Source organism: Nerophis lumbriciformis, linkage group LG02 (assembly GCF_033978685.3).
Source record: "Nerophis lumbriciformis linkage group LG02, RoL_Nlum_v2.1, whole genome shotgun sequence".
NCBI classification, from domain to species: Eukaryota; Metazoa; Chordata; class Actinopteri; order Syngnathiformes; family Syngnathidae; genus Nerophis; species Nerophis lumbriciformis.
In genome coordinates, this window is record NC_084549.2 from 20,617,501 (window position 1) to 20,642,222 (window position 24,722).

At 38.5% G+C, this 24,722-nt stretch overlaps 1 protein-coding gene across 1 annotated transcript in view; it reads right to left on the reverse strand.

The window, feature by feature from the left end:
- Nucleotides 1-24,722, reverse strand: part of dst (dystonin) — a 245,852-nt gene that overhangs the window by 60,102 nt on the left and 161,028 nt on the right. The window contains exons 41-56 of the mRNA XM_061958270.2: nt 22,757-22,990; nt 22,388-22,663; nt 19,145-19,693; nt 18,750-18,926; nt 16,915-17,038; nt 16,611-16,819; nt 13,890-14,207; nt 13,638-13,804; nt 11,910-12,066; nt 11,599-11,725; nt 11,442-11,495; nt 7,467-7,702; nt 5,571-5,700; nt 5,084-5,283; nt 2,417-2,915; nt 1-78 (exon numbers count right to left, since the gene is read on the reverse strand). The exon at nt 1-78 is cut by the window's left edge and continues 1,391 nt beyond it. Coding sequence (XP_061814254.1) covers nt 1-78; nt 2,417-2,915; nt 5,084-5,283; nt 5,571-5,700; nt 7,467-7,702; nt 11,442-11,495; nt 11,599-11,725; nt 11,910-12,066; nt 13,638-13,804; nt 13,890-14,207; nt 16,611-16,819; nt 16,915-17,038; nt 18,750-18,926; nt 19,145-19,693; nt 22,388-22,663; nt 22,757-22,990 — 3,535 coding nt within the window. The remainder of the gene's footprint in view (nt 79-2,416; nt 2,916-5,083; nt 5,284-5,570; nt 5,701-7,466; nt 7,703-11,441; nt 11,496-11,598; nt 11,726-11,909; nt 12,067-13,637; nt 13,805-13,889; nt 14,208-16,610; nt 16,820-16,914; nt 17,039-18,749; nt 18,927-19,144; nt 19,694-22,387; nt 22,664-22,756; nt 22,991-24,722) is intronic.

The window sequence follows — 24,722 nt, forward strand, 5'->3', positions numbered from 1 at the left end:
ATGACTGGAAGTCTTTGGAGGTTTGATGGAATTGCTGGGAGCTGGCGAAGGTCGAGTTCAGCTGCTCAATTTGTTTGGCTGCAACGAAAACAATAAATAAAACAAGGGAACTTAGTGAATGCAGACAGACCTCATACAACACTTACATGAGAAAATATGAAATTACTGACATAAGACGCAAAAAAACGACAATGTAGTTATCATTAGATTTGACAATCATATCAGTGTCTGGCATTTTAACTCAAACATACCTATAGATCAGTGGCGGCTGCGGGTCTTTCAAGTAGGGGAACATTATCCCATAACAGATAAAAGACAAAGATTGCTAGATTTTACAAAGAAAATGTCACTTAAAGGTTTGTAAATTCCTCCTTATCAACATGGAACAACGGAATGAAAGTTGAAAAATGCTCTGGCATTGGTTTATATTTCATTTTGCTGTCAATCAAAAAAGGATTCAGCCTCAGACAGATCATCCAATCATCATGCAGAAGCCCGGCGTCCAGGCCAACCGAGGCCTAGCCCACGTTCCATATACTTCTAGAGATGCTCGGCGTCCGATGGGCGGGACAAAGCCGAGCATTTATCCAACCCACTCTATGTTCCCCTATTGATTCATTGTTCGAGACCAAAAGTCACTCCATATAGCATATAGCATACAGTAGCATACCAGTATGTGGGACTAAATTATGGAATGGATTATGTACAGAAGTCAAACAATGTACAAATATGATCGAGTTTATGAAACTGTTCAAATTCAAAGTTTGTACAAAGTACAAGGAAGAAAAATCCTGGTAAACATTTTGAACCTTATTGAAAAATTTGATAATCTTATCTCATTTTGTCAAACAACTGTCGAAAGGAACAAATTTGAGTTTTTTTGGCACTTCAGGGGAAGCTGAACATCCCTTGCAGTCTTAGAGCAATCATCATTGCTATAGATTACTATTATAGTCTATATCATTAGTGTCAAACTTGTTTTCATTGAGGGCCACATTGTAGTTATGGCTGCTCTTCTAACATGCATATGCATGTGATTATATATTTTTACACCTACTCAGTGGCCTAGTGGTTAGAGTGTCCGCCCTGAGATCGGTAGGTTGTGAGTTCAAACCCCGGCCGAGTCATACCAAAGACTATAAAAAAATGGGACCCATTACCTCCCTGCTTGGCACTCAGCATCAAGGGTTGGAATTGGGGGTTAAATCACCAAAATGATTCCCGGGCGCGGCCACCGCTGCTGCCCACTGCTCCCCTCACCTCCCAGGGGGTGATCAAGGGTGATGGGTCAAATGCAGAGAATAATCTCGCCACACCTAGTGTGTGTGTGACAATCATTGGTACTTTAACTTTTAACTTTTAACTTTTATGGATAGCTTGCTTTGAAATCCTAAGTCAGGGTGATATACAGATATCCAAGTATGTATTTGTATTTTGACCAAAAAAAGTTTGGAATATATGCTAAAATAATGTTTGTTGCATGATCAGAGCATGTTAAAGTTAAAAGACAAGCAATTGCATGCAGTACTGCAATTTTTCATTCAAAATTGAAAGAACTAATACATTTAGTGATGAAGATGGTGTACTTTAGAATTCCATCCATCCATTTTCTACCGCTTATTCCCTTTGGGGTCGAGGGGGGCGCTGGAGCCTATCTCAGCTACAATCGGGCGGAAGGCGGGGTACACCCTGGACAAGTCACCATCTCATCACAGGATTTTCACATAAAATTAAGCAGCGGGCCAAATCTGGCCCCTGGGACTTGAGTTTGACACCTGTGTTCTATATTATGGATTGATACTTTATTCTTAACAACCTAAACTTAATCCATCCATCCATTTCCTACCGCTTGTCCCTTACAGGGTCGCGGGGGGTGCTGGAGCCTATCTCAGCTGCACACTGGTGGAAGGCGGTGTACACCATGGACAAGTCGCCACCTCATCGCAGGGCCAACAATCACTAGATTAAAATTGCTGCCATATATATATATATATGTATATACCTCATATACAGTAGTTAAAATATAAAATAAAATAAAAAATTTATTTTTGGAATGTGTACAGCATTATTATAGTAATTATTACTTATATTTCATTGTTTATGTTTAACTTATTTTATTTTTAATGATGTATTGTAGCAAAAAGTACTACTGATTTTAGTAATATTAGCATAAATTAAAAAAAATATACAAATGTTACCATTATCGTAGTTATTCTAATAATTGCCTGTTTATATTCACTATTATTATTATGATCAGAATTATATACATGAAGTTGCATGCAGACAAGAAGAAAACATAAGTTACATGACGAATTATACTAAAAGTAAAGTTGCACAGAAACTCTTGTTATGCACTCATACTGGAGGCACATTGATATGATAAATTAAATGGATCTGTCATCCAAACATAACAAACCTGTTTTCTCTTCCAGCTGTCTAAAAGGTTTGCTGACACTCTCCAACTGCCTGGCTAAGTCCGCCTTGAGGTAGTCCTCAGTCACCATCGCTGTGAGCTCTGCATGAATGCACTCAGCCTGCTTCAGCTTCTTCCTCTCCTCTCTCAGCTGAACCGAGATATTATGGACGTCTTCCAGACGCTTCTTCATCGCATCGGGCTGGGTGCTGCAGGCCTGATGGTTGCCAAGCTGACCTTCAAGCTGAGTAACGGTCTGGCTGAGAGTGCTAAGCAGGTCTTGGAACTCTCCCGTCTTCTCCACAGCCTGGTCGATGAGGTCATCGCGCCGGTCCAGCAGTCCCATAAGACCTTGCCACTTCTCAGTGACGGCAGTGAGCTGCTCCTTCACCTGCTTACTGTTCGAGGGGTCATGGTTACCCGACGAGTTTAGGATGGCAGAAGCAGCTTCGTTGAGTTGATCGTACTGAGGCTTTCGGCTTTTGAACTCATTCTGGAGGATCTGCACAAAGGGTAGAGCAAATATGATCATTGCATCCCAGAACAAGAGCACAGAGTACAGACCTGTGACAAGGCTTTAGGTAAAAATTAAATCTAATATACCAAAATGTTTTGTCTGATTACAAGAAAATTTAAAATGTATATGAATATAAATACATAATGAACCTTTGAGCATGGCCTTTGTAAGTACTTGACGTACAACGTATGCATTAAAACAATGATGAAAACATGTAACTAAAGCATACTATACTGGTAGTTTTACTAAAAAATAATCAGAACTACAGTATTGTATATATTTATTTTGGGGGGGAGTACATTGACAGAGAGAATATATGGAATTGTTTATTTGCTCAGACATGCTTTATAACTTATATTAAAGAACATAATGTGGTTACATTTTACAGCATACGTTATAAATATGTTTAGTTAAAAAAAAAAAGGTATTAAATTCACTTTAAAAATAATCAAATAAGATTAATATTACAGGAGTAAAAGTGTTGTATTTATTTACTGAAAAAAAGTGGTATTTTTGTACAACGTAGCTATTCATTCAATTATTGTTTATTTTTATTCTGTATATTTTTGATATGCTCAGTATTTTTTTTTTCTTGAGAATTTTTTTTTTTAGAATAATTAAATAAATTAAAGAGTTTATGTCAAATAAACGTTACATTTTTGTGGTCTTTGTTTATCTTTTTTGTGAACAATAAAATAATACTGAATATTTTTTGTGGATGTGGATTAATGTGCGGATTGTAGGGCTGGATGATTATGGCAAAAAAAATTAAGATTTTTTTTGGATTGATATTATAATCTAATAATTATTTACACGATTATTTATTAACACAAGTATTTATTGTAACACCAAAACTCAACTTTAAATATATTGACAAAAAACCGAACATAATATATATAATAGTAACTAATAAACCACAACAAGTGAAATAATAATAATAAGAAGAAGAATACATTTAAATACCGTATTTTTTTAACTATAAGTCGCAGTTTTTTTCATAGTTTGGCCGGGGGTGCGACCTATACTCAGGAACGACTTATGTGTGAAATTAATAACACATTACCGTAAAATATCAAATAATATTATTTAGCTCATTCACGTAAGAGACTAGACTAGGGGGCGGGAACCTTTTTGGCTGAGAGAGCCATGAAAGCCAAATATTTTTAAATATATTTCCGTGAGAGCCATATAATATTTTTTAACACTGAATACAATTAAATGCGTGTATTTTTAAGTAAGACCAACATCTTTAGAGTATAATAAGTCTCTTATTCATTTGAATAACATTGTTATTCTGAAGCTAACCAATAATAAATAAAATACTTCTTACCATTAATGTGACTTCTTGAACAGGTGCGGTAGAAAACGGATGAATGGATTAAAATGCAAGAGAATGTTTTATATTTCTGAACGTTATTTTTAACACTGATTACCAGCGGAATTATTCATTACTTATCGTGTTTAGCAATCTCAGTCAAGATTTATCTGAGAGCCAGATGCAGTCATCAAAAGAACCACATCTGGCTCTAGAGCCATAGGTTCCCTACCCCTGGACTAGACGTATAAGATTTCATGGGATTTAGCGATTAGGAGTGACAGATTGTTTGGTAAACGTATAGCATGTTATATATGTTATAGTTATTTGAATGACTCTTACCATAATATGTTACGTTAACATACCAGGCACGTTCTCAGTTGGTTATTTATGCGTCATATAACGTACACTTATTCAGCCTGTTGTTCACTATTCTTTATTTATTTTAAATTGCCTTTCAAATGTCTATTCTTGGTGTTGGGTTTTATCAAATAAATGTTCTCAAAAAATGCGACTTCTACTCCAGTGCGACTTATATATGTTTTTTTCCTTCTTTATTATGCATTTTCGGCAGGTGCGACTTATACTCCGGAGCGACTTATACTCCGAAAAATACGGTAACAATATCCATCCATCCGTACCGCTTGTCCCTCTAAAATAGCAATATAGTACTGAATCCGGCCCGCCTGCGTCCACAACCTCCCATGTTTAAAAAAATTCTGTCCTGTCCAGCTGCTCAGGCGAATCATATTGTTGATGTAAAAAAAAAACTGGGGATCCCAGATATGAACAAACTAAAAAAAACAGTGAAGAAGCTAAATGATACAACAATGTCTACCTGGACTTGTTGCTTCTGCATTTTAAGCATGTTAAGGTCAATGGAGAGGGGCCCAAGGACACTCATCATCAGCTCCTTCTCCGACAGCCACTGGACAAGCTGCAGCTGAGTGGTTTGGAGGATGTCCAGATTCTTGTTGGACTGCTCCAGGTGCTGCTTCCTCTCCACCACTGAGCCGCTGATGTCTTCCCAAGCAGCATCTACGCAGTAGAGTAGAATCATGTTTATATTTAGCCTGCATGAGTCAGCATCGTTGCATAAAGTGTGTAAATCTCACACTGGGCAGCACTTGGCTGTGTAAATGTGTGAATTTAATTTGTGTCCTGCAGAAAGCAGGTGATGTGACATTTGGCGACACCCTGGACGGATACTCAAAGTCAAGTGATGTGTGACATTATGCAAAGGACAATATACCGTACATGACTGGGATTTCATATATATATATATATATATATATATATATATATATATATCAGTGCATGCATACCTATGTCTGCTAACATCTGCTTCCATTTGGCTGCCTCTTGGGAGTTTGGTTGAGTTTCAATCAAGTGGAGGAGTTTCTCTCTCAGCTTGTGAAGCTGATCTTTTTTCTGCTTCATGTCGTCTTCAAACACCTAAGCAAATGGGATAAATATTCAAAAATATTAAACATACATAATACAAAAATATATGTACCGCTAATTGTGGCTTATGAAGTGAGTTAGACAATAATATTTCAGCATATTACATTTGTGTTTGTACAATGACTGTGGGACCTGTTTATGTTGACACCCCTCCGACTGGCTGACTGACCTCAACATAAGCGGTTGTCCACAAAAGCGGTTGTCGACATAACTGAAATCGAAACCAAACATTTACATAGAAAAGTGGGCCACTATAAATTAATAAGGTTAATAACGGGTTAACTCGTGTGATTAATCAGAAAAAAATCATTGCATTAATCATGTGGAATTTGTTTTGACTGCACACGCTCCTTTATCCTAATCGCGGGTGGTTATTTTAGTGATGAGGTCAGTGTAAAGATGAGTGAAGAGTCTCTGATTGTTGCACTCGCGGGCAAATTGCGTGACTTTATATAATACCGTTAGCGGGTTTTTAGGATATAATTGACGTGCTTTAAGTAAAACATTTAAAAAAATATTCCTGGATGACATTCTGACAATAAGTCTTTTATTAAGTTAATTTAAATCATGCAAACGAGTAATGACCTGTGATTAATCATGATTAATCCAAATTTAAAATGCGATTACCGTATTTTTCGGAGTATAAGTCGCACCGGAGTATAAGTCGCACCTTCCGAAAATGCATAATAAAGAAGAAAAAAAAAACATATATAAGTCGCACTGGAGTATAAGTCGCATTTTTGGGGGAAATTTATTTGATAAAACCCAACACCAAGAATAGACATTTGAAAGGCAATTTAAAATAAATAAAGAATAGTGAACAACAGGCTGAATAAGTGTACGTTATATGACGCATAAATACCCAACTGAGAACGTGCCTGGTATGTTAATGTAACATATTATGGTAAGAGTCATTCAAATAACTATAACATATAGAACATGCTATACGTTTACCAAACAATCTGTCACTCTTAATCGCTAAATCCCATGAAATCTTATACGTCTAGTCTCTTACGTGAATGAGCTAAATAATATTATTTGATATTTTACGGTAATGTGTTAATAATTTCACACATAAGTCGCTCCTGAGTATAAGCCGCACCCCCGGCCAAACTATGAAAAAAACTGCGACTTGTAGTCCGGAAAATACGGTAATTAGATTTAAAAAATTTTTTTTTTTTTTATTAAAATGCACTAAAATAATGGTACATGAACAAAAAATGTTAAACCTAACATTGTTTGCCTGAATTTGAACATATTTTTCATGGGATAATTCATACTCCTATATAAGATAGCTTCTACAATAATTTTGTTATATGTCTTGACTGCAGTGATAATAGATATTTCTTTCAGTGGCTAAAAATCTGAAGAAGAAAAAAACTGTGGTAAAATCCACATAAATACTGCAATGCTTTTATTGTGTGCACATTGTAATGTTGTGTATCAAGACTGTAGTTGCCGTTGCTCTTTTCGTTTCACGCTATTTATCAATAATTAGGAAGTTGACAATAGCACAAAACATGTTGACATAAACGGACCCATCTTTCATTGAAATTACCACTTTGGGCCAGAAATGAAATGTTGACATAAGTGGAACCAACTTAAGCGGGTTCCACTCTATTCTATATGTGTATGTTTTTACCACGAGTGGAGCCCGCGTACCACCAGGGGTACTCGCACTGTTTGAGAATCTGGTCTGGACTATTTTAAACCAAATGCCTGTAGCTCATTTACTGTATAGACAAACATCTTAGAACCTTCTGCTGTTCAAGCTGAGTTTTAACAGCGTCTTTCTCCGTGGCTCCATTTTTCCAAGATGCTGTGGTCTTCTTCATGTCCTCCAGCCACGTCATCATGTTGTCCGTCTCCTTTTTGGCGTCCTTCAGCTCGCGCAAAGCTCCACTCAGCTCGGCCGCTTGACTCTTCAGAGCGTCACCCAGACTGGAGTAGCCCTCGTTGACGTAGGACATGTTTTGCTGAATTGTCATCAACTCTGAGGATAATAATTAAAGGATCTGTGAGTACCGCTACATTTTGGTACTTATGCAGTGTGTAAACATTTACTAATTATACCCTGTATGTATGTACAAACCCCGTTTCCATATGAGTTGGGAAATTGTGTTAGATGTAAATATAAACGGAATACAATGATTTGCAAATCATTTTCAACCCATATTCAATTGAATATGCTACAAAGACAACATATTTGATGTTCAAACTCATAAACAGGTGGGTGCCATGATTGGGTATAAAAACAGCTTCCCAAAAAATGCTCAGTCTTTCACAAGAAAGGATGGGGCGAATTACACCCCTTTGTCCACAACTGCGTGAGCAAATAGTCAAACAGTTTAAGAACAATGTTTCTCAAAGTGCAATTGCAAGAAATGTAGGGATTTCAACATCTACGGTCCATAATATCATCAAAAGGTTCAGAGAATCTGGAGAAATCACTTCACGTAAGCGGCGGCATGGCCGGAAACCAACATTGAATGACCGTGACCTTCGATCCCTCAGACGGCACTGTATCAAAAACCGACATCAATCTCTAAAGGATATCACCACATGGGCTCAGGAACACTTCAGAAAACCACTGTCACTAAATAAAGTTCGTCGCTACATCTGTAAGTGCAAGTTAAAGCTCTACTATGCAAAGCGAAAGCCGTTTATCAACAACATCCAGAAACGCCGCCGGCTTCTCTGAGCCCGAGATCATCTAAGATGGACTGATGCAAAGTGGAAAAGTGTTCTGTGGTCTGACGAAGCCACATTTTAAATTGTTTTTGGAAATATTCGACATTGTGTAATCCGGACCAAAGGGGAGGCGAACCATCCAGACTGTTATCGACGCAAAGTTCAAAAGCCAGCATCTGTGATGGTATGGGGGTGCATTAGTGCCCAAGGCATGGGTAACTTACACATCTGTGAAGGCACCATTAATGCTGAAAGGTACATACAGGTTTTGGAACAACATATGCTGCCATCTAAGCGCCGTCTTTTTCATGGACGCCCCTGCTTATTTCAGCAAGACAATGCCAAGCCACATTTAGCATGTGTTATAACAGCGTGGCTTCGTAAAAAAAGAGTGCGGGTACTTTCCTGGCCTGCCTGCAGTCCAGACCTGTCTCCCATCGAAAATGTGTGGCGCATTATGAAGCGTAAAATACGACAGCGGAGACCCCGGACTGTTGAACGATTGAAGCTCTACATAAAACAAGAATGGGAAAGAATTCCACTTTCAAAGCTTCAACAATTAGTTTCCTCAGTTCCCAATCGTTTATTGAGTGTTGTTAAAAGAAAAAGTGATGTAACACAGTGGTGAACATGCCCTTTCCCAACTACTTTGACACGTGTTGCAGCCATGAAATTCTAAGTTAATTATTATTTGCAAAAAAAAAATAAAGTTTATGAGTTTGAACATCAAATATCTTGTCTTTGTAGTGCATTCAACTGAATATGGGTTGAAAAGGATTTGCAAATAATTGTATTCCGTTTATATTCACATCTAACACAATTTCCCAACTCATATGGAAACGGGGTTTGTAGATTAACTCTTAAATCCAGTCAATATACAGCTACAGTAGATTCCATAATTGTTTTAGATCAGTGATTCTTAAAGTGTGGTATGTGTACCACTAGTGGCATGCTGGCTCTATCTAGTGGTACACTAAAGAATCACTTGATTAAAGTACAGTGTTTTATTTTCCTGTATTCAAACACAATGCTATTGTTCAAACTGTGTGTAATGTTTCAGTCGCCAAAACTATTGAATATACTTAAATATGTTGAATTGTTGAAAGACCTACTCAGTGGCCTTGTGGTTAGAATGTCCGCCCTGAGACTGGAAGGTTGTGAGTTCAAACCCCGGCCGAGTCATACCTAAGACTATAAAAAATGGGACCCATTACCTCCCTGCTTGGCACTCAGCATCAAGGGTTGGAATTGGGAGTTAAATCACCAAAATGATTCCCGATCATGGCCAACCCTGCTGCTCACTGCTCCCCTCACCTCCCAGGGGGTGAACATGGGGATGGGTCAAATGCAGAGGATAATTTCACCTAGTGTGTGTGGGACTATCATTGGGACTTTAACTTTATTTTAATAAAAACTATGCTTTTTTTAAATGAATATTTAGGCCTACCATACTACTGTATTATATTTAATGTTGGTCATTATCATGGTATTTGGAACGGCCAAGTTATTTCTGAGGTGGTACTACTTGGGGGAAAAAAGTTTGAGAAGCACTGTTTTAGACATTCCATGGCCCTTTTTGTATGTGAAATAGCTTTGATGTATACCTGAAATACCTAAAACTCAATATGGCAACTGCATTTTTTATCTCTTTAGTTCTCTGTTTTACGCACATGCAGGCAAAAAATCATATAATACATACAATCTACTTGCTATAAGTTTGGGGTTATGCAAAGGTTCATGCATAGAACAACACATCAGGGCTGGACAAGGTACAAGGTTGCTTCCGGTTTTCAAAATCAACATTTGCATTTCTTTGCTTCAGTATAGGGCTGGGCGATATATCGAGTTTGTAAGATATATCGATATATTTTATACAAGATATGAATTAAGAAAATATCGTAATATCGATATAATTTATTTTATGTTAAAATGACCAAACACAGCTTATTTATTGTGTTCCTTGTTCTCCCCCGCTTCCTACTCACGACTAAACCCCTCCCCTTCCTCCTTCCAAGACTGCTTGCACGTATAAGAACATCCATGGTTGTTTACTATGATGAGTCACGATTGGTTGAGATTAGGGCAAAACATTAGGGACAGGCCAATCAGAGGCAAGATAGGGCGGGTCATGGAACCAGGAAGGGAAATCACAACAGACATCCCAAATGACGACAAGAAAGTTGTAGAAAAGAAAGAAGCGGGCGATTTATATACTAAAAAAACTAGTGGAAGATGGCAAAGGGATTCTCTTCTTTAGATTGTTCTTTTAGCGAGGTAGACGACGTCCAGGAAACCCACAATGCGTCTACTCGGCCACATTTGGACGAATGAATGCGTCTGGATAAAACCTTAATTTGAGTTGTTTACCATGTAAGCCCAAATCAAAACTGTTCTTGAGTTGCCAAGCCATATTTCACATGAGAAATGCTGCCAAAAATGTATGCCGAAGTGAGGAAGGTCATAGCTGCACAATTAAGTAAAGTCACTTACTTGGCGTTGACCAGAACCGTACATGTGTGACAGTCCATTACATAATCGACAGGGGATTAAAAAGTGCCTGCCTGCAAATGTATTTTTCATCTGAGTTTGATACATTTTGTATTATTTGCACAGCTATGTTACTTATTTTACGTAGAAATACTATTTTTCTATTTTATTTATGTTATGTAATTCTGTGCTACTTAAACAGTTTATTTTCTGCGCTGTAAATACCCATCTTGACTAAAAGGGTTAATAAAAGTGCCACAGACTGTTTACAGAACAGTTGTCATTCACTTCAATTTCAGTGAATCTCGCTCAAAAATGAATATCTTTATATATATCTTTATACTTTCACCGGAAAATATATCGAGATATATATCGAATATCGAGTTTAAGTAAAAATATATCGAGATATACTTTTCGTCCATATCGCCCAGCTTCAGTGATTAAGATATATTGGCTAATTGTATGTATTTCTGGCAAAGCCTCAAGACATTGTCCAGTGTCACAATACATCCAAACCCAGTAAAGTCAGTATTTAACCAAACAGACTTGATTACCTTTATTGGTTAAGTACGAATGGCTCGCTGGACCACCACCATTAGTAAGGGCTACTAACACAGAGACATGAAGACAAAGCTTGAGTAAAGAACACCATTCCCAGTAAGACTAACGAACACGCACACTAAAACTAACATTCAGTATGCTGATGTTTACCTGACTTATTAGGTATCTTTGCTTTGGCAGGGGATGTGAGGATAGCGATGTGGCTGCATAGTGATGATCCCCTGTTGTTCAAGTCCTGCACAGCAGGACCTTTAGACGTCCATTCTTCCAGTAATCCCTTTGAAAGGTTTATCAGTCAAAATGTGTACTGTTAGATCAATGGCAGCTGGTCGTTAAAGAGAGATAAAATATTGATTTTGACGCCTCCATCTGTCATTGTTTACGGTCGTGATGATGACAATTTGGAGAGGATAGCTAGGAGTGATGTGAAATTGCATGATTTGATGCATTCGGGGACTCACAGTGACTATCTGGAGATCCTTCTCCAGACTTTTAGCACTGCAACTTGTCTGGGCCACAGGCACCTTCTCGTTAGTCTCCTCCAGCCACTTGCTGAGAGCACTGGCTGCCGTCCTGAACTCGCCCAGAAGGTCTTTACAGGACAATACCTCCCCCTCCCTGCAAGATAGTCATACAATATCAATTAGTGCCTTTTTGCTGCTTTTTTATAAACACAGATGTCCATCCCATCCCATCCATTTTCTACCACTTGTCCCTATAGGGTTTGCAGGGGTGCTAGTAACTATGTAAAAAAAAAAGTCACTGTATTTGATCACATAGTTACTAGGGCTGTTTTTTTACTTACCTGAGAAACTATAATTTACCTATAATGTTATATGTTTGTAAAAAAAAATATCACATTTATAGATCTCCTTCTCTTTTTATTTATTATTTTTTCAACAAAAACAAATCATACTTCATTAAAATAATACAGAGTATATTGCAATTTAGATACACAATCAGTGAACATGAAACTTTTGATTATTTTTAATCAACTTTTTTTCCAGTCATTGAAATACTTTGATTATTTGTTGTTGTTTTTTTTACTTTACATGTATATAATCAGCATACTAATGTTAGCAATGTTAAAATCCAGGCTGAAAACATTTTTATTTAACTACGCATATGGCAACTGAAAGTATTTTACTTACACTTTTTGATTACAATTGAATTATGATTATTTTGATGATGATTTTGTTTTTTTTAATAATATTATATATGCCTATTTATAATTGTATGCATCAGAAAAGCCCTTGGAATTGTCTTGTGTACGAATTGTGCTTTAGAAATGAACTTGCCTTGCCTTTCCTTACTCATATAAAATACATTTCTGAAACGATGTCAAAATAAATTTAAAATTATTTATATTATAAATTAGAGCTGTGAATCTTTGGGCACCACACGATTCGATTAAATTCAATTCTTGGGGGTATTAATTCAATTCAGAATCTTTATTCAAAATTATTCTTGATTCAAAATTTATACTTTTTTTTAAAATAACATTGGATGCCAATTCTATGATTAACTACATTCCTCCATAAAATAGCTCTGATCAATTTCTATATTAAATAAAATTGTTTTTTGTTTATTAAAATGCTTCCCAAACATTTAATAAAGTCAAACACAAATAAGGCAACATCTACATCAACATTATGATTTGCCTGAGTGGCTGGACAGGACAGATTGAAAAAAAATAATAATAATAATATAAAAAAAGAAAAAATAAATGAAAAAAAAAATATTTTGTTATTATTATTATTTGTTCATTTTTGATATATCAATTTTGGCTTGTTTTTAATCAATTAAGAATTGATAAAAAATAAAAATAAAATTACACCCCCATTATAAATATATGTTATATTATTAACACTATTCTAATGTACTTTTATTCATTTAAAAAAAAATGTGTTTCTATCTTTCTGAGTGTTTCGTTCAACTACCTTATAGTGATAAAGGCTGTTTAGATTAGGTACCAAAAAAGGTTAATTACCTATTTTCATGGTCCAGTGTTAAAGTCTTTTTATTTTTCTCTTAAACGCTCCATAATAAAGTCATGCAGCCCCTTTATTTTAAAATTCACTGTAATATCAGCTTTACAGATGCCATGTCTGCTCGGTGGACTTGGTCTGCCTGAGTGAGCACTGGCAACTATTGAGGAAATACGGCCATTTGGATGAAACTCCACTTACTTTTCTTTGACGGTGTCTTTGAAGGTGCTGAAGATGTTTGACAGATCGTCCAGCTTGCTCTGGATCTGCGCTCTGTTACCGTCTGTGCTTATTTCACACAGCTCCTTGGCTATAGTCTGCAACTTCTCCAAATCACTGGAATGTTCAGCCATCTCAGCTTTTGTTTTCTGAATAAAATGACATATGTTGTTGTTAGCGTCAGCTATACTGTAGCAACTACAGTGCACTGTAAATAATAAGTGCTCCACTGACCTGTGTTAGTTCGGAGAGTTCTTCGAAGGTCTTCCCTGGCCCGTCCGTCTCATGCAGATCTTGGGTACGTTTCACGACAAACTGTTGGACTTTATCTGCAACGCTCTCGAATTCCTCCACTTTGTCTTTCAACTGGTCCAGATGCGACACTTTCTGCTTGTGCTTGTCGCAGGCATCTGAGAAGCGTTGCGAGAGAGCGTCCATCTTAGACTGCAAGAGGACTGCAGCGGAGGGGTCGGCAGTTTCTACGAACTTCTTCACTTTGGATTTCATGGCTGAGATGCTGCTCTGGCGACTTGCTATGTCCTGCTCTATGGCCTGGAAAATATACAGAATACGGTCAGTTTTGATAGCCTAATCTGTCAAAAATGGACAGTAACACTGGAAAAAAATAATACACTGTGGGCCTGATCGACTAAAGGTTTGCGTGTAATAAAACCCGTGCAAACTTGATAGCTCACGCAGACCTAAGTTTGTGCACAGAGGATTGCGTCTCTGATATGAGAAAAATACAAAAAGCGCAATCCATTTAGTGTTTCTGTCTTCATGAATATGTAGTATATATGCTGATTATCCTGGGAGGAGGAGATGCAAATATAATCATTTAGCGCTCACAATGAGATTTATCAAGCCTGCAACTGTTTTGCCATCGCCATATATCACCGTTAATTTGTTTCGGACACGCGATAAATTAATTTCTGCAAAGCATAAGTCAAATATATTTTAATAACTACAGCATAAAAAAACAGTTTACAACCTTCTAAAAAAAATTGTAACATTATGAGGGCTCTCTGGATATTAAATTACACCCTTTAGTCACCTGTACACTTATTTAATCTGATATAGTAATGCTGCTGAGCTGAGCCAATCAGTGGCCACGATACAGAACAGCGTGATTTGATTGGTTTGGTCTACAGTAGCCAATAATACTGTAGTATTGATATTTTTAGTTTATTCAGCCGAGTTATGCTTCAAAATGCTTAATTTTGCACCAACATTTTTTTTGTAATGCTAAAAAATATATATATATATATATATATTCATATAACAAAATATGCGATGTCGGGAAGCTGCAATATTTGAAGCGTGATTTGTCGAGGGATGACTGTATATTTAAACTTGCGCACTAACTAGCACAGTTACGCACAAATGGCTGTGCCGCATTCAGAAAGAGGCAATCGCTGCAATTACATACAATGAAAATAGAGAATATTCTGTGCTCTCGTCTACATTCGACATATTTATGACAGAAATATAAATATTAGACATATCATCTGTCCAGAAATTCCATCTTTGAGCTGATGAATGACTTAAAGGCTGATTTAGAGAAAGCAAACACCAAAACAATGGTGTTTGCTGGCGTTTTTTAATGGAGTTATTTTTTTCAAAAAGAAGATATATTGTTTATACATCTGATAGGTATACTCTTCATGTAACTCTTAAATAAAAACACTGCTTGCGACATGCAATTTCTTGCTTCTCGATCATTCTACTACGTTTTTGACACATCATCAGCCTTTAACAGAGCGAACCTTTAATGTACTAAAAATAGATTCTGTTGTCTAGTTTGCACTTTTAATAGTCCAGAAAAGGTGGGACAGATTATAGTTGTGTGCTGCATGTTCACAACATAACAAAACACCACAGGTTGGAGCTTGATGTTGCAGGTGCAGTAAATGAGTGTGTCCATGGTGACAACTGGTAGTACATGCAAAAAGTACATTTAAATACAGCACAACTTTTGCACTTTTAATCCATTGCACACGCAGTCTTAGTAGATCACCCGCAACACTAATGGTACATGCAATTTATAGTTTGGATCTTAGTAGAACAGGCCCTGTATATCCTCAAATCACACAACTGCGGAAAGTTTCAGCTGGTAACTCACAAGAGGCCTTTATTTGAGGAAAAAACTGTATTTACCGGAATGTCAGACATTATTTTTCTCCTTTTGAAAAAGTCTAATAAAAGGGATGTTATTTTAATACATGTTTTTTCACTTATTTTGACATTATAAATAGTATAAATAAATATTATAAACATATTTAATTTTCCGGACTATAGAGCACACCAGCATATAAGCTAGCTTTCCAATCAGCTAAACAGACTCAATACCTCCACAGTGACATTTTGGTGAATTTACTGAGGAATTTGTTCAACTGAAACATTACAAAAATAATGCCATTGTAAATTGTTAACAGCAAATTTGATTACATTACGATAACATGTACAAATATGCATGAAAACACTACTATCAAACATGTGACAGTTTACTGACTATAACTTGTTTTTGTTGTATTGTAAAACTTACAAACGTTGCTTGGAGAAATGAATGAAGAAACCATATGGGTAGAAATGCTTTTGACAACTAGTAGACGGAACGGCACTTATACATCCGGTTCAAGGCAAAAAACAGAAGGAAATACTGTAGACTTTCGACTCGCAGCACCTGCAGAGAGCAAACTCTTCCAAAAGATGGCGCCATAACCACAAACAATAACACACTTTTTCAGTCTCTGTGTCTGTGTTAATACTGTGTAAGTTTGTTGTATACAAAACATTAAAGCGGTTAGCGAAGAAAAAACATAGATTAGCCGCACTTTTGTATAAACCGCAGGGTTCAAAGCTTGGGAAATATGATACATTCATTTTTGTCGTAAAAAGTGCCAGGGTTGACTTATATTCAGGTTAATGCAGTAACATAGCAATAATCATACATACTGCTTCTTTGCTGAGCATGTCTTTGATAGATGCAGAGTCCAGTGGAATTTGTCCATTCTCTTCCACACTGGCCTCAACTCCCTTCATCCACCCCATCATCTCATCCAGTCCATCCTGGACACTCATGGAGCGAGTCAAAGTGATCTGCAGTTTCTCATTGCGATCACTCACGGACTTGGACAGGTTGTCATAACGCTCTACTATGTCATCTACAAGGTAGACAAAACAAACCCAGTTACGTTTGAAAGTTCAGTTATTTGAATTGCAAAGCAATAAGCAGCTGTTGTCACATTTGAACGCTCACCTACTGTCTCCTGGATCTCATCTAAGTTGCGCAGCAGGTTCCCTTCGGATGTGACCAAGGACTCAGCTGTTTTGCGTAGCGTGTCAATAGCAGTTTGATGCCCGCTCATTTCCCCTTGCAAAGCCTGTGGATAACGACCGAGACGAGGTCAGTGACCCAGCGTGACAGCAGAATCAAAACTATCATTCATTGCGAGTGTAATTAACCAGATTGAAGACTGAGTCATCCATCTAAAATGTACTTTTTAACGGTTTATGACCACCAGTGTAAGAAAACCTGAAAAATCCTCTCCTCTCTTATTAGCATGATATTGTCTCTGACCCACCTTCTAACTACATGACATTATTAAAAATCAGGCTTTGCTACACATCTTAAAATAACGCTTGGAACTCTGCATACTATCCGTCAGTCATGTTTTAGTAATTCTCCATTGTGGACGCCTCAAAAGGTGGCATTTTCCCCAAATCTTCAGTACAATGCCATGTTTTGATATTGTCAATAGTGCTGTGTGGGCAGGTGTGTGTGTGTGTGTGTGTGTGTGTGTGTGTGTGTGTGTGTGTGTGCGTGCGTGCGTGCGTGCGTGCGTGCGTGCGTGCGTGCGTGTGTGTATTCTTTTTTTTACTGGTTCAAAGCACTTTGTGATTCAACTTGCCTGTGCTTGAAAACTGCTATACAAATAAAGTTTGGTTGATTGATTGATTGACTTATTCAAAGTTGTTGAAAAATACAGTACAGTCTAGTGCAGGCCTGGGCAATTATTTTGACTCAGGGGGCCACATTTAGAGAAAAAAATGTGTCTAGGGGCCGGTATGTCTAAGCTAAAAACGTTATGACAGACCGCCTTAAAAAACGGAATGGAATTTTAAATTTTTTTACTGAATGAGACACCCAGAATGTACATTAAAATAAAGAATGTGGGATTTACACTTAACTATGAACGATAAAACACTGAATATTGACAACATATGAACGTCACTCACCCTCTCGATCGACATATTTTACAATCTAGCAAAACGCAACAAAAATGCAACAAACACAGCGAAATATGAACGCAAAGGGTCACTAAGCTTCAGAACTTTGTTGAAAAATCTCCTTCCGCGTCTGTCCCTGACACCCGCATTTCAGGCTGGCCTCTCTATGGAAACGCTCCCCACCCACACTGCTTGGTGCCTCGTCACTTATATTACCATAGTAACTAGTATATCATGCAAAAGTGCAGATTCCGACCATTGAAATACTTTGTATAGTTCAAGACTTACGGTCATTTGAAAACATCACTACACATCATAATGGCATCTACAGTTTCCATCTTAAGGATCTAGAAAAAAATATTTGGGAATGTCTGGCGGGCTGGATTGAAAAGTTAACGGGCCGCATGTGGCCCCCGGGCCTTCATTTGCCCAAGTCTGGTCGAGTGAGACCTTTTGATTCATTCAAAACAAAAGTATTCTAAAAAAAATATTAGATGAGATTATCACTATCATTGAGGAGTCTAGTGGTTTTGAAAACTACTTTTTTTCTTTAGTTGGCCCTGACTCAGGTTCTTATCTTTATTTATGCTTCGATTGGAGTGAAATATTTAGCAAACTGCAGCCAATATCTTTGTCAGCAAGAGTTATCTTAAAATAGCTGTAACGTCACATTAAGAGGAAGTAAATTACTGTATATGGTATGCTTTGTACAGTAAGTCATCCACGGCAAGCTCAAGCTCGCTCTGACTTTTTAACTTCACTAATGAACACATTCTGGCATTTTTACATGACTGCTACACATCATTTAGATGGCACAAAAACAACAACAATTCAGCCAACTAAAGTACATCTGGTGTGTCTTGCCTTGGTGTCCTCCAGCTGTTTCTGCAGCATTTGCGGCTCGGCTGAGATGGCTTCTGACTGCTGCTTCCTGGCCTCCTCCTCGGAGCTCCCGAGCCACTTCACGAGGCCCGTGCTGGAGTCGTCATACCGCTTGTACTTGTCAACAACATCTTTGAGGTTGTTGCCGAGCTGATTGCACTGAAATGAGCAAAAAAGGGGCAAAAAGGTGTCACATTTATTATATATATGCTCATGTCAAACATCATGCAAATGCCTGAGGTGGCTGTCTATAAAGTTGTAGAATTTGGTGATGAATACAATTAGGATTTAGTAGATGCTGCCACCATGCGGTAAAATGATGTCATTGCACACTTGATATTTTTTTTTTTTTTTTTTTTTTTTTTTTAGCAGAATACCTGCAAGTGTAGAGTTTTATATCGACTGGCTGCAGAGTCCAGTTTATCCTTGACCGCAGAACAGGTTCCTGAAGTGTCCACTTGCATCTGGCCGTTTTTAGACATTGGGTCAGATACTCCGCAGGCTTTGGCCACATCCAGTACCTTCTGGCCCGAAATAGTAATAAAACGAAGGTCCCCCTTGTGAGAGATGACATCCTCAGAGAAGCTCTTCTGTCGGAGGAGTTTATCGTTGAGGATTTTTAGTGAGCACTCAGAGGCGCTCAGTTGCTCCATCTCGCCCTCAGCCTGCGCTAACCAGTCCTCAAACTCCTCGGAATCGTCCTGAAATTTCTTCAGTTCCTCCTGGACGCTCTGCATCTGCTTCATCTGCTGCTCAGCCTGGGTCAGGGAGGCGTCATAGCGACCCTTAAGTTCCAGGATGTTCTTCTGCAGTTTTTCCTTCTCATTTGGAGACAAAACATTGGCTTGCTTGTCCAAGAGGGCCTGGGCCGACTGGGTGGCCACGATTAAATCCTGCTGCTGGGACAGAATCTCCTGATGGCGAGCCTGCATGAACAATAAAGACTTGAAGACCGTGATACTGTGTATCGTATTATATAACATAATAATTACATAAGAAATACATCAGTAAAGGTGACCTACAATGATTTTTGTCTTTTCTGACTTGTGTCAAACAATGCCAAAGAGTCAAATCATGGGGGTTATGAAGTCCCGTTACATCGTGACATCAGATATACTTATTTGGACATTAAAGGCCTACTGAAACCCACTACTACTGACCACGCAGTCTGATAGTTTATATATCAATGATGAAATCTTAACATTGCAACACATGCCAATACGGCCAGGTTAGCTTACTAAAGTGCAATTTTAAAATTTGCGCGAAATATCCTGCTGAAAACGTCTCGGTATGATGACGCCGGCACGTGACGTCACGGATTGTAGAGGACATTTTGGGACAGCATGGTGGCCAGCTATTAAGTCGTCTGTTTTCATCGCAAAATTCCACAGTATTCTGGACATCTGTGTTGGTGAATCTTTTGCAATTTGTTCAATGAACAATGGAGACTGCAAAGAAGAAAGCTGTAGGTGGGAAGCGGTGTATTGCGGGCGGCTGCAGCAACACACACACAGCCAGTGTTTCATTGTTTACATTCCCGGAAGATGACAGTCAAGCTTTACCATTGGCCTGTGGAGAACTGGGACAACAGAGACTCTTACCAGGAGGACTTTGAGTTGGATGCACAGACGCGGTACCGTGAGTACGCATGCAGCTGCGGCTTCCAAACATTTGATTGCTTGCCCGTACGTGCGTGCCAATATGTGCATGTCACGTACGTAACTTTGGGGACTTTGGGGAAATATATGTGCTGTATGAACTTTGGGGAGGTGAACGGTACTTTGGGCTGTGGGATTGAGTGTGTTGTGCAGGTGTTTGAGTTGTATTGGCGGGTTATATGGACGGGAAGGGGGAGGTGTTTGTTATGCAGGATTCATTTGTGGCATATTAAATATAAGCCTGGTTGTGTTGTGGCTAATAGAGTATATATATGTCTAGTGTTTATTTACTGTTTTAGTCATTCCCAGCTGAATATCAGGTCCCACCCGCCTCTCACAGCATCTTCCCTATCTGAATCGCTCCCACTGCCCTCTAGTCTATCACTCTCACTTTCCTCATCCACGAATCTTTCATCCTCGCTCAAATTAATAGGGAAATTGTTGCTTTCTCGGTCCGAATCGCTCTCGCTGCTGGTGGCCATGATTGTAAACAATGTGCAGATGTGAGGAGCTCCACAACCTGTGACGTCACGCGCATATCGTCTGCTACTTCCGGTACAGGCAAGGCTTTTTTATCAGCGACCAAAAGTTGCGAACTTTATCGTCGATGTTCTCTACTAAATCCTTTCAGCAAAAATATGGTAATATCGCGAAATGATCAAGTATGACACATAGAATGGACCTGCTATCCCCGTTTAAATAAGAAAATCGCATTTCAGTAGGCCTTTAAAAGGGCTGTTTGCAAGAATTACACAGATACCTACAAGGCCCCAACTTTCCAATGTATTTTACACAGTATATCTCGCCTTCTCACAGCTTCTCCTACGTAACGACGTAATTATGTACATACATAAGGTAGCTTTAGGTGTTGTTAGCTAATAATAGCAATTTGGATAGCTAGCGTTAGCTGTCATTGAATGTACAAAACCCAAAACCAGTGAAGTAGGCACGTTGTGTAAATTGTAAATGAAAACAGAATACAATGATTTGCAAATCCGTTTCAACCTATATTCAGTTGAATAGACTGCAAAGACAAGATACTTAACGTTCGAACGGTTAAACTTTGCTATTTTTTGCAAATATCGGCTCATTTGGAATTTTTAAAAAGCTGGCACAAGTGGCAAAAAAGACTGAGAAAGTTGAGGAAATCTCATCAAACACTTATTTGGAACATCCCACAGGTGAACGGGCTAATTGGGAACAGGTGGGTGCCATGGTTGGGTATAAAAGCAGCTTCCATGAAATGCTCAGTCATTCACAAACAAGGATGGGGTGAGAGTCATCAATTGTTGAACAGTTTAAGAACAACATTTCTCATTTAGGGATTTCACCATCTACGGTCCGTAATAATTCTGGCCTCTTAAAGACAAATATTGTACTTTTGAGAGAACATTCTTTAGAAATGTTCTTTTATCATACCTCTATTTTGGAGAATGCATTACATTTGGTATTTTAACAATTACATAAGAAAGAAACCATTAACATGATATACTACTACATCTACTGATGTGATCTAATATCAAAGATCAGGATGCAAATTGTCAGGAATTGGGAATGGGACGTGGGGATTAACGCGACAATATTGCAATTTCCAGGAATCAATGCAACTAAACTGATATATTTTTGCATTAGTGTATAGTAGGAAATGTAAATGAAAATGAAAAAAATGCATAAATTCTGCAACAAACAGATTTTTAATTCAAATCTGCAGTAAATCTTCTCAAGGGACGTGAATGTACTTAAGAGTGGCAGCACTAAATATTGACACATTGGACACAGTTTGGAAATATTCACAGTGAGATGTAGTCACTTGTGCCATTTTCAGTTGATAGTAAATCTATACAGCTTTGCAAGCTGTAATAAATTCAATGTTTTATTGTGCCTTGAGAAGATATACGGTGATGAAAATGTTTGCTGCAAATGTGAGTAATGTACTTTTGTTAAGCAGTAAACCAAACATACCTTCAATCTTTCATACTGTTTGTCCACATCCATGCTGGCATCCTTCTTCCCGTCAAAATCACTTTCACTGCGTCGCAGACTATTTCCATTAGCATCATCCTTCTCTCCTTTCCGTAACTTCTCGGATGTCTCTTCTGGCAGGTTTCCGTTCTCTTTGCTTATAAAGTCAGTCTGATCAATAGCTCTCCTCTCATTTTCATTGCCGATGTTGGACATCCACTCCAGTAGACCTTCTATTTTGTTTTTGCTTTCCTCAAGTCGCTCAACAGCTGCAGCCTGACCAGACAAATGACAAATAAAATGTGCATATATGTTGATTAAAAAATGGCTTACATTTTTACTAGCGGTGAGAATAGAGCTGCTGCTGACCTTTTCACTCTCCTGTTTTATGGCTGTGGTAACAACCTTCTCTAAGTCCTTCCTGGATTCCTCCGCTCGCTGGTGGATCAGCTTGGCCTTGCTTTCAGCTTCATCCAACTTGGTTTCAATCGAGGCGATTTCATCCGTCGTCAGGTTGGCCCGGTTTTCCTCCAGAAACCTTTTTGTGCCGGTGATGACCTCATTCAAAGCGCTGGCGTTTGTCAAAACGTCTTTTTGCAAAGCCTGCAGATCACATAAGAGGAACAGTCAGGACCCTGACTGATCATAGAAATAATGCATTTGCTGAGCGAAGGGGTCTCAAACTCACGGCCCAGAAGGCCATATTTTGCAGACTTCAGCGCACCCTGGGTGGCTAATAGTTTTATATATATAACGGAAATATTGAGTCCCACTATAAAGAACACTAAGACCTGATTTACAAAGATCCAAACACCATGCGCTAAACAGCGTGTGCAAACTATAAAATCGTGTCCACTGTTAGTGGGCATGTTGCGTGTGATCTCTTAAGTACAATTCCATCCATCCATTTCCTACTGATTGTCCCTTTTGGGGTAACGGGGGGTGCTGGAGCCTATCTCAGCTGCATTCGGGCAAAAGGCAGGGTACACACTGGACAAGTCGCCACCTCATGGGCCATCACACATTAGGGACCATTTAGTGTTGCCAATTAATATGTACAATTGATAAGTGCAAAAGTGGAGCAGACTGCCTTAACTTAATGATGTTTTAGCGGTTATTCATCCTCTGCTCAAAAGACCTAACCTCGATCCTGACCTCTTGGTAAACTACCGACCGGTGTCCCACCTTCCCTTTATTTCGAAAATCCTCGAAAAAATTGTCGCACAGCAGCTAAATGAACACTTCGTGTCTAACAATCTCTGTGAACCTTTTCAATCCGGTTTCAGGGCAAATCACTCTACGGAGACAGCCCTCGCAAAAATGACTAATGATCTACTGCTAACGATGGATTCTGATGCGTCATCTATGTTGCTGCTTCTTGATCTTAGCGCTGCTTTCGATACCGTCGATCATAATATTTTATTAGAGCGTATCAAAACACGTATTGGTATATCAGACTTAGCCTTGTCGTGGTTTAACTCTTATCTTACTGACAGGATGCAGTGCGTCTCCCATAATAATGTGACCTCGGACTATGTTAAAGTAACGTGCGGAGTTCCTCAGGGTTCGGTTCTTGGCCCTGCACTCTTTAGTATTTACATGCTGCCGCTAGGTGACATCATACGCAAATACGGTGTTAGCTTTCACTGTTATGCTGATGACACCCAACTCTACATGCCCCTAAAGCTGACCAACACGCCGGATTGTAGTCAGCTGAAGGCGTGTCTTAAAGAAATTAAACAATGGATGTCCGCTAACTTCTTGCAACTCAACGCCAAGAAAACAGAAATACTGATTATCGGTCCTGCTAGACACCGACATTTATTTAATAATACCACCTTAACATTTGACAACGAAACAATTACACAAGGCGACTCGGTAAAGAATCTGGGTATTATCTTCGACCCAACTCGCTCCTTTGGGTCACACATTAAGAGTGTTACTAAAACGGCCTTCTTTCATCTCCGTAATATCGCTAAAATGTGTTCTATTTTATCCACTACCGACGCTGAGATCATTATTCATGCGTTCGTTACGTCTCGTCTCGACTACTGTAACGTATTATTTTCGGGTCTCCCTATGTCTAGTATTAAAAGATTACAGTTGGTACAAAATGCGGCTGCTAGACTTTTGACAAGAACAAGAAAGTTTGATCATATTACGCCTATACTGGCTCACCTGCACTGGCTTCCTGTGCACTTAAGATGCGACTTTAAGGTTTTACTACTTACGTATAAAATACTACACGGTCTAGCTCCATCCTATCTTGCCGATTGTATTGTACCATATGTCCCGGCAAGAAATCTGCGTTCAAAGAACTCCGGCTTATTAGTGA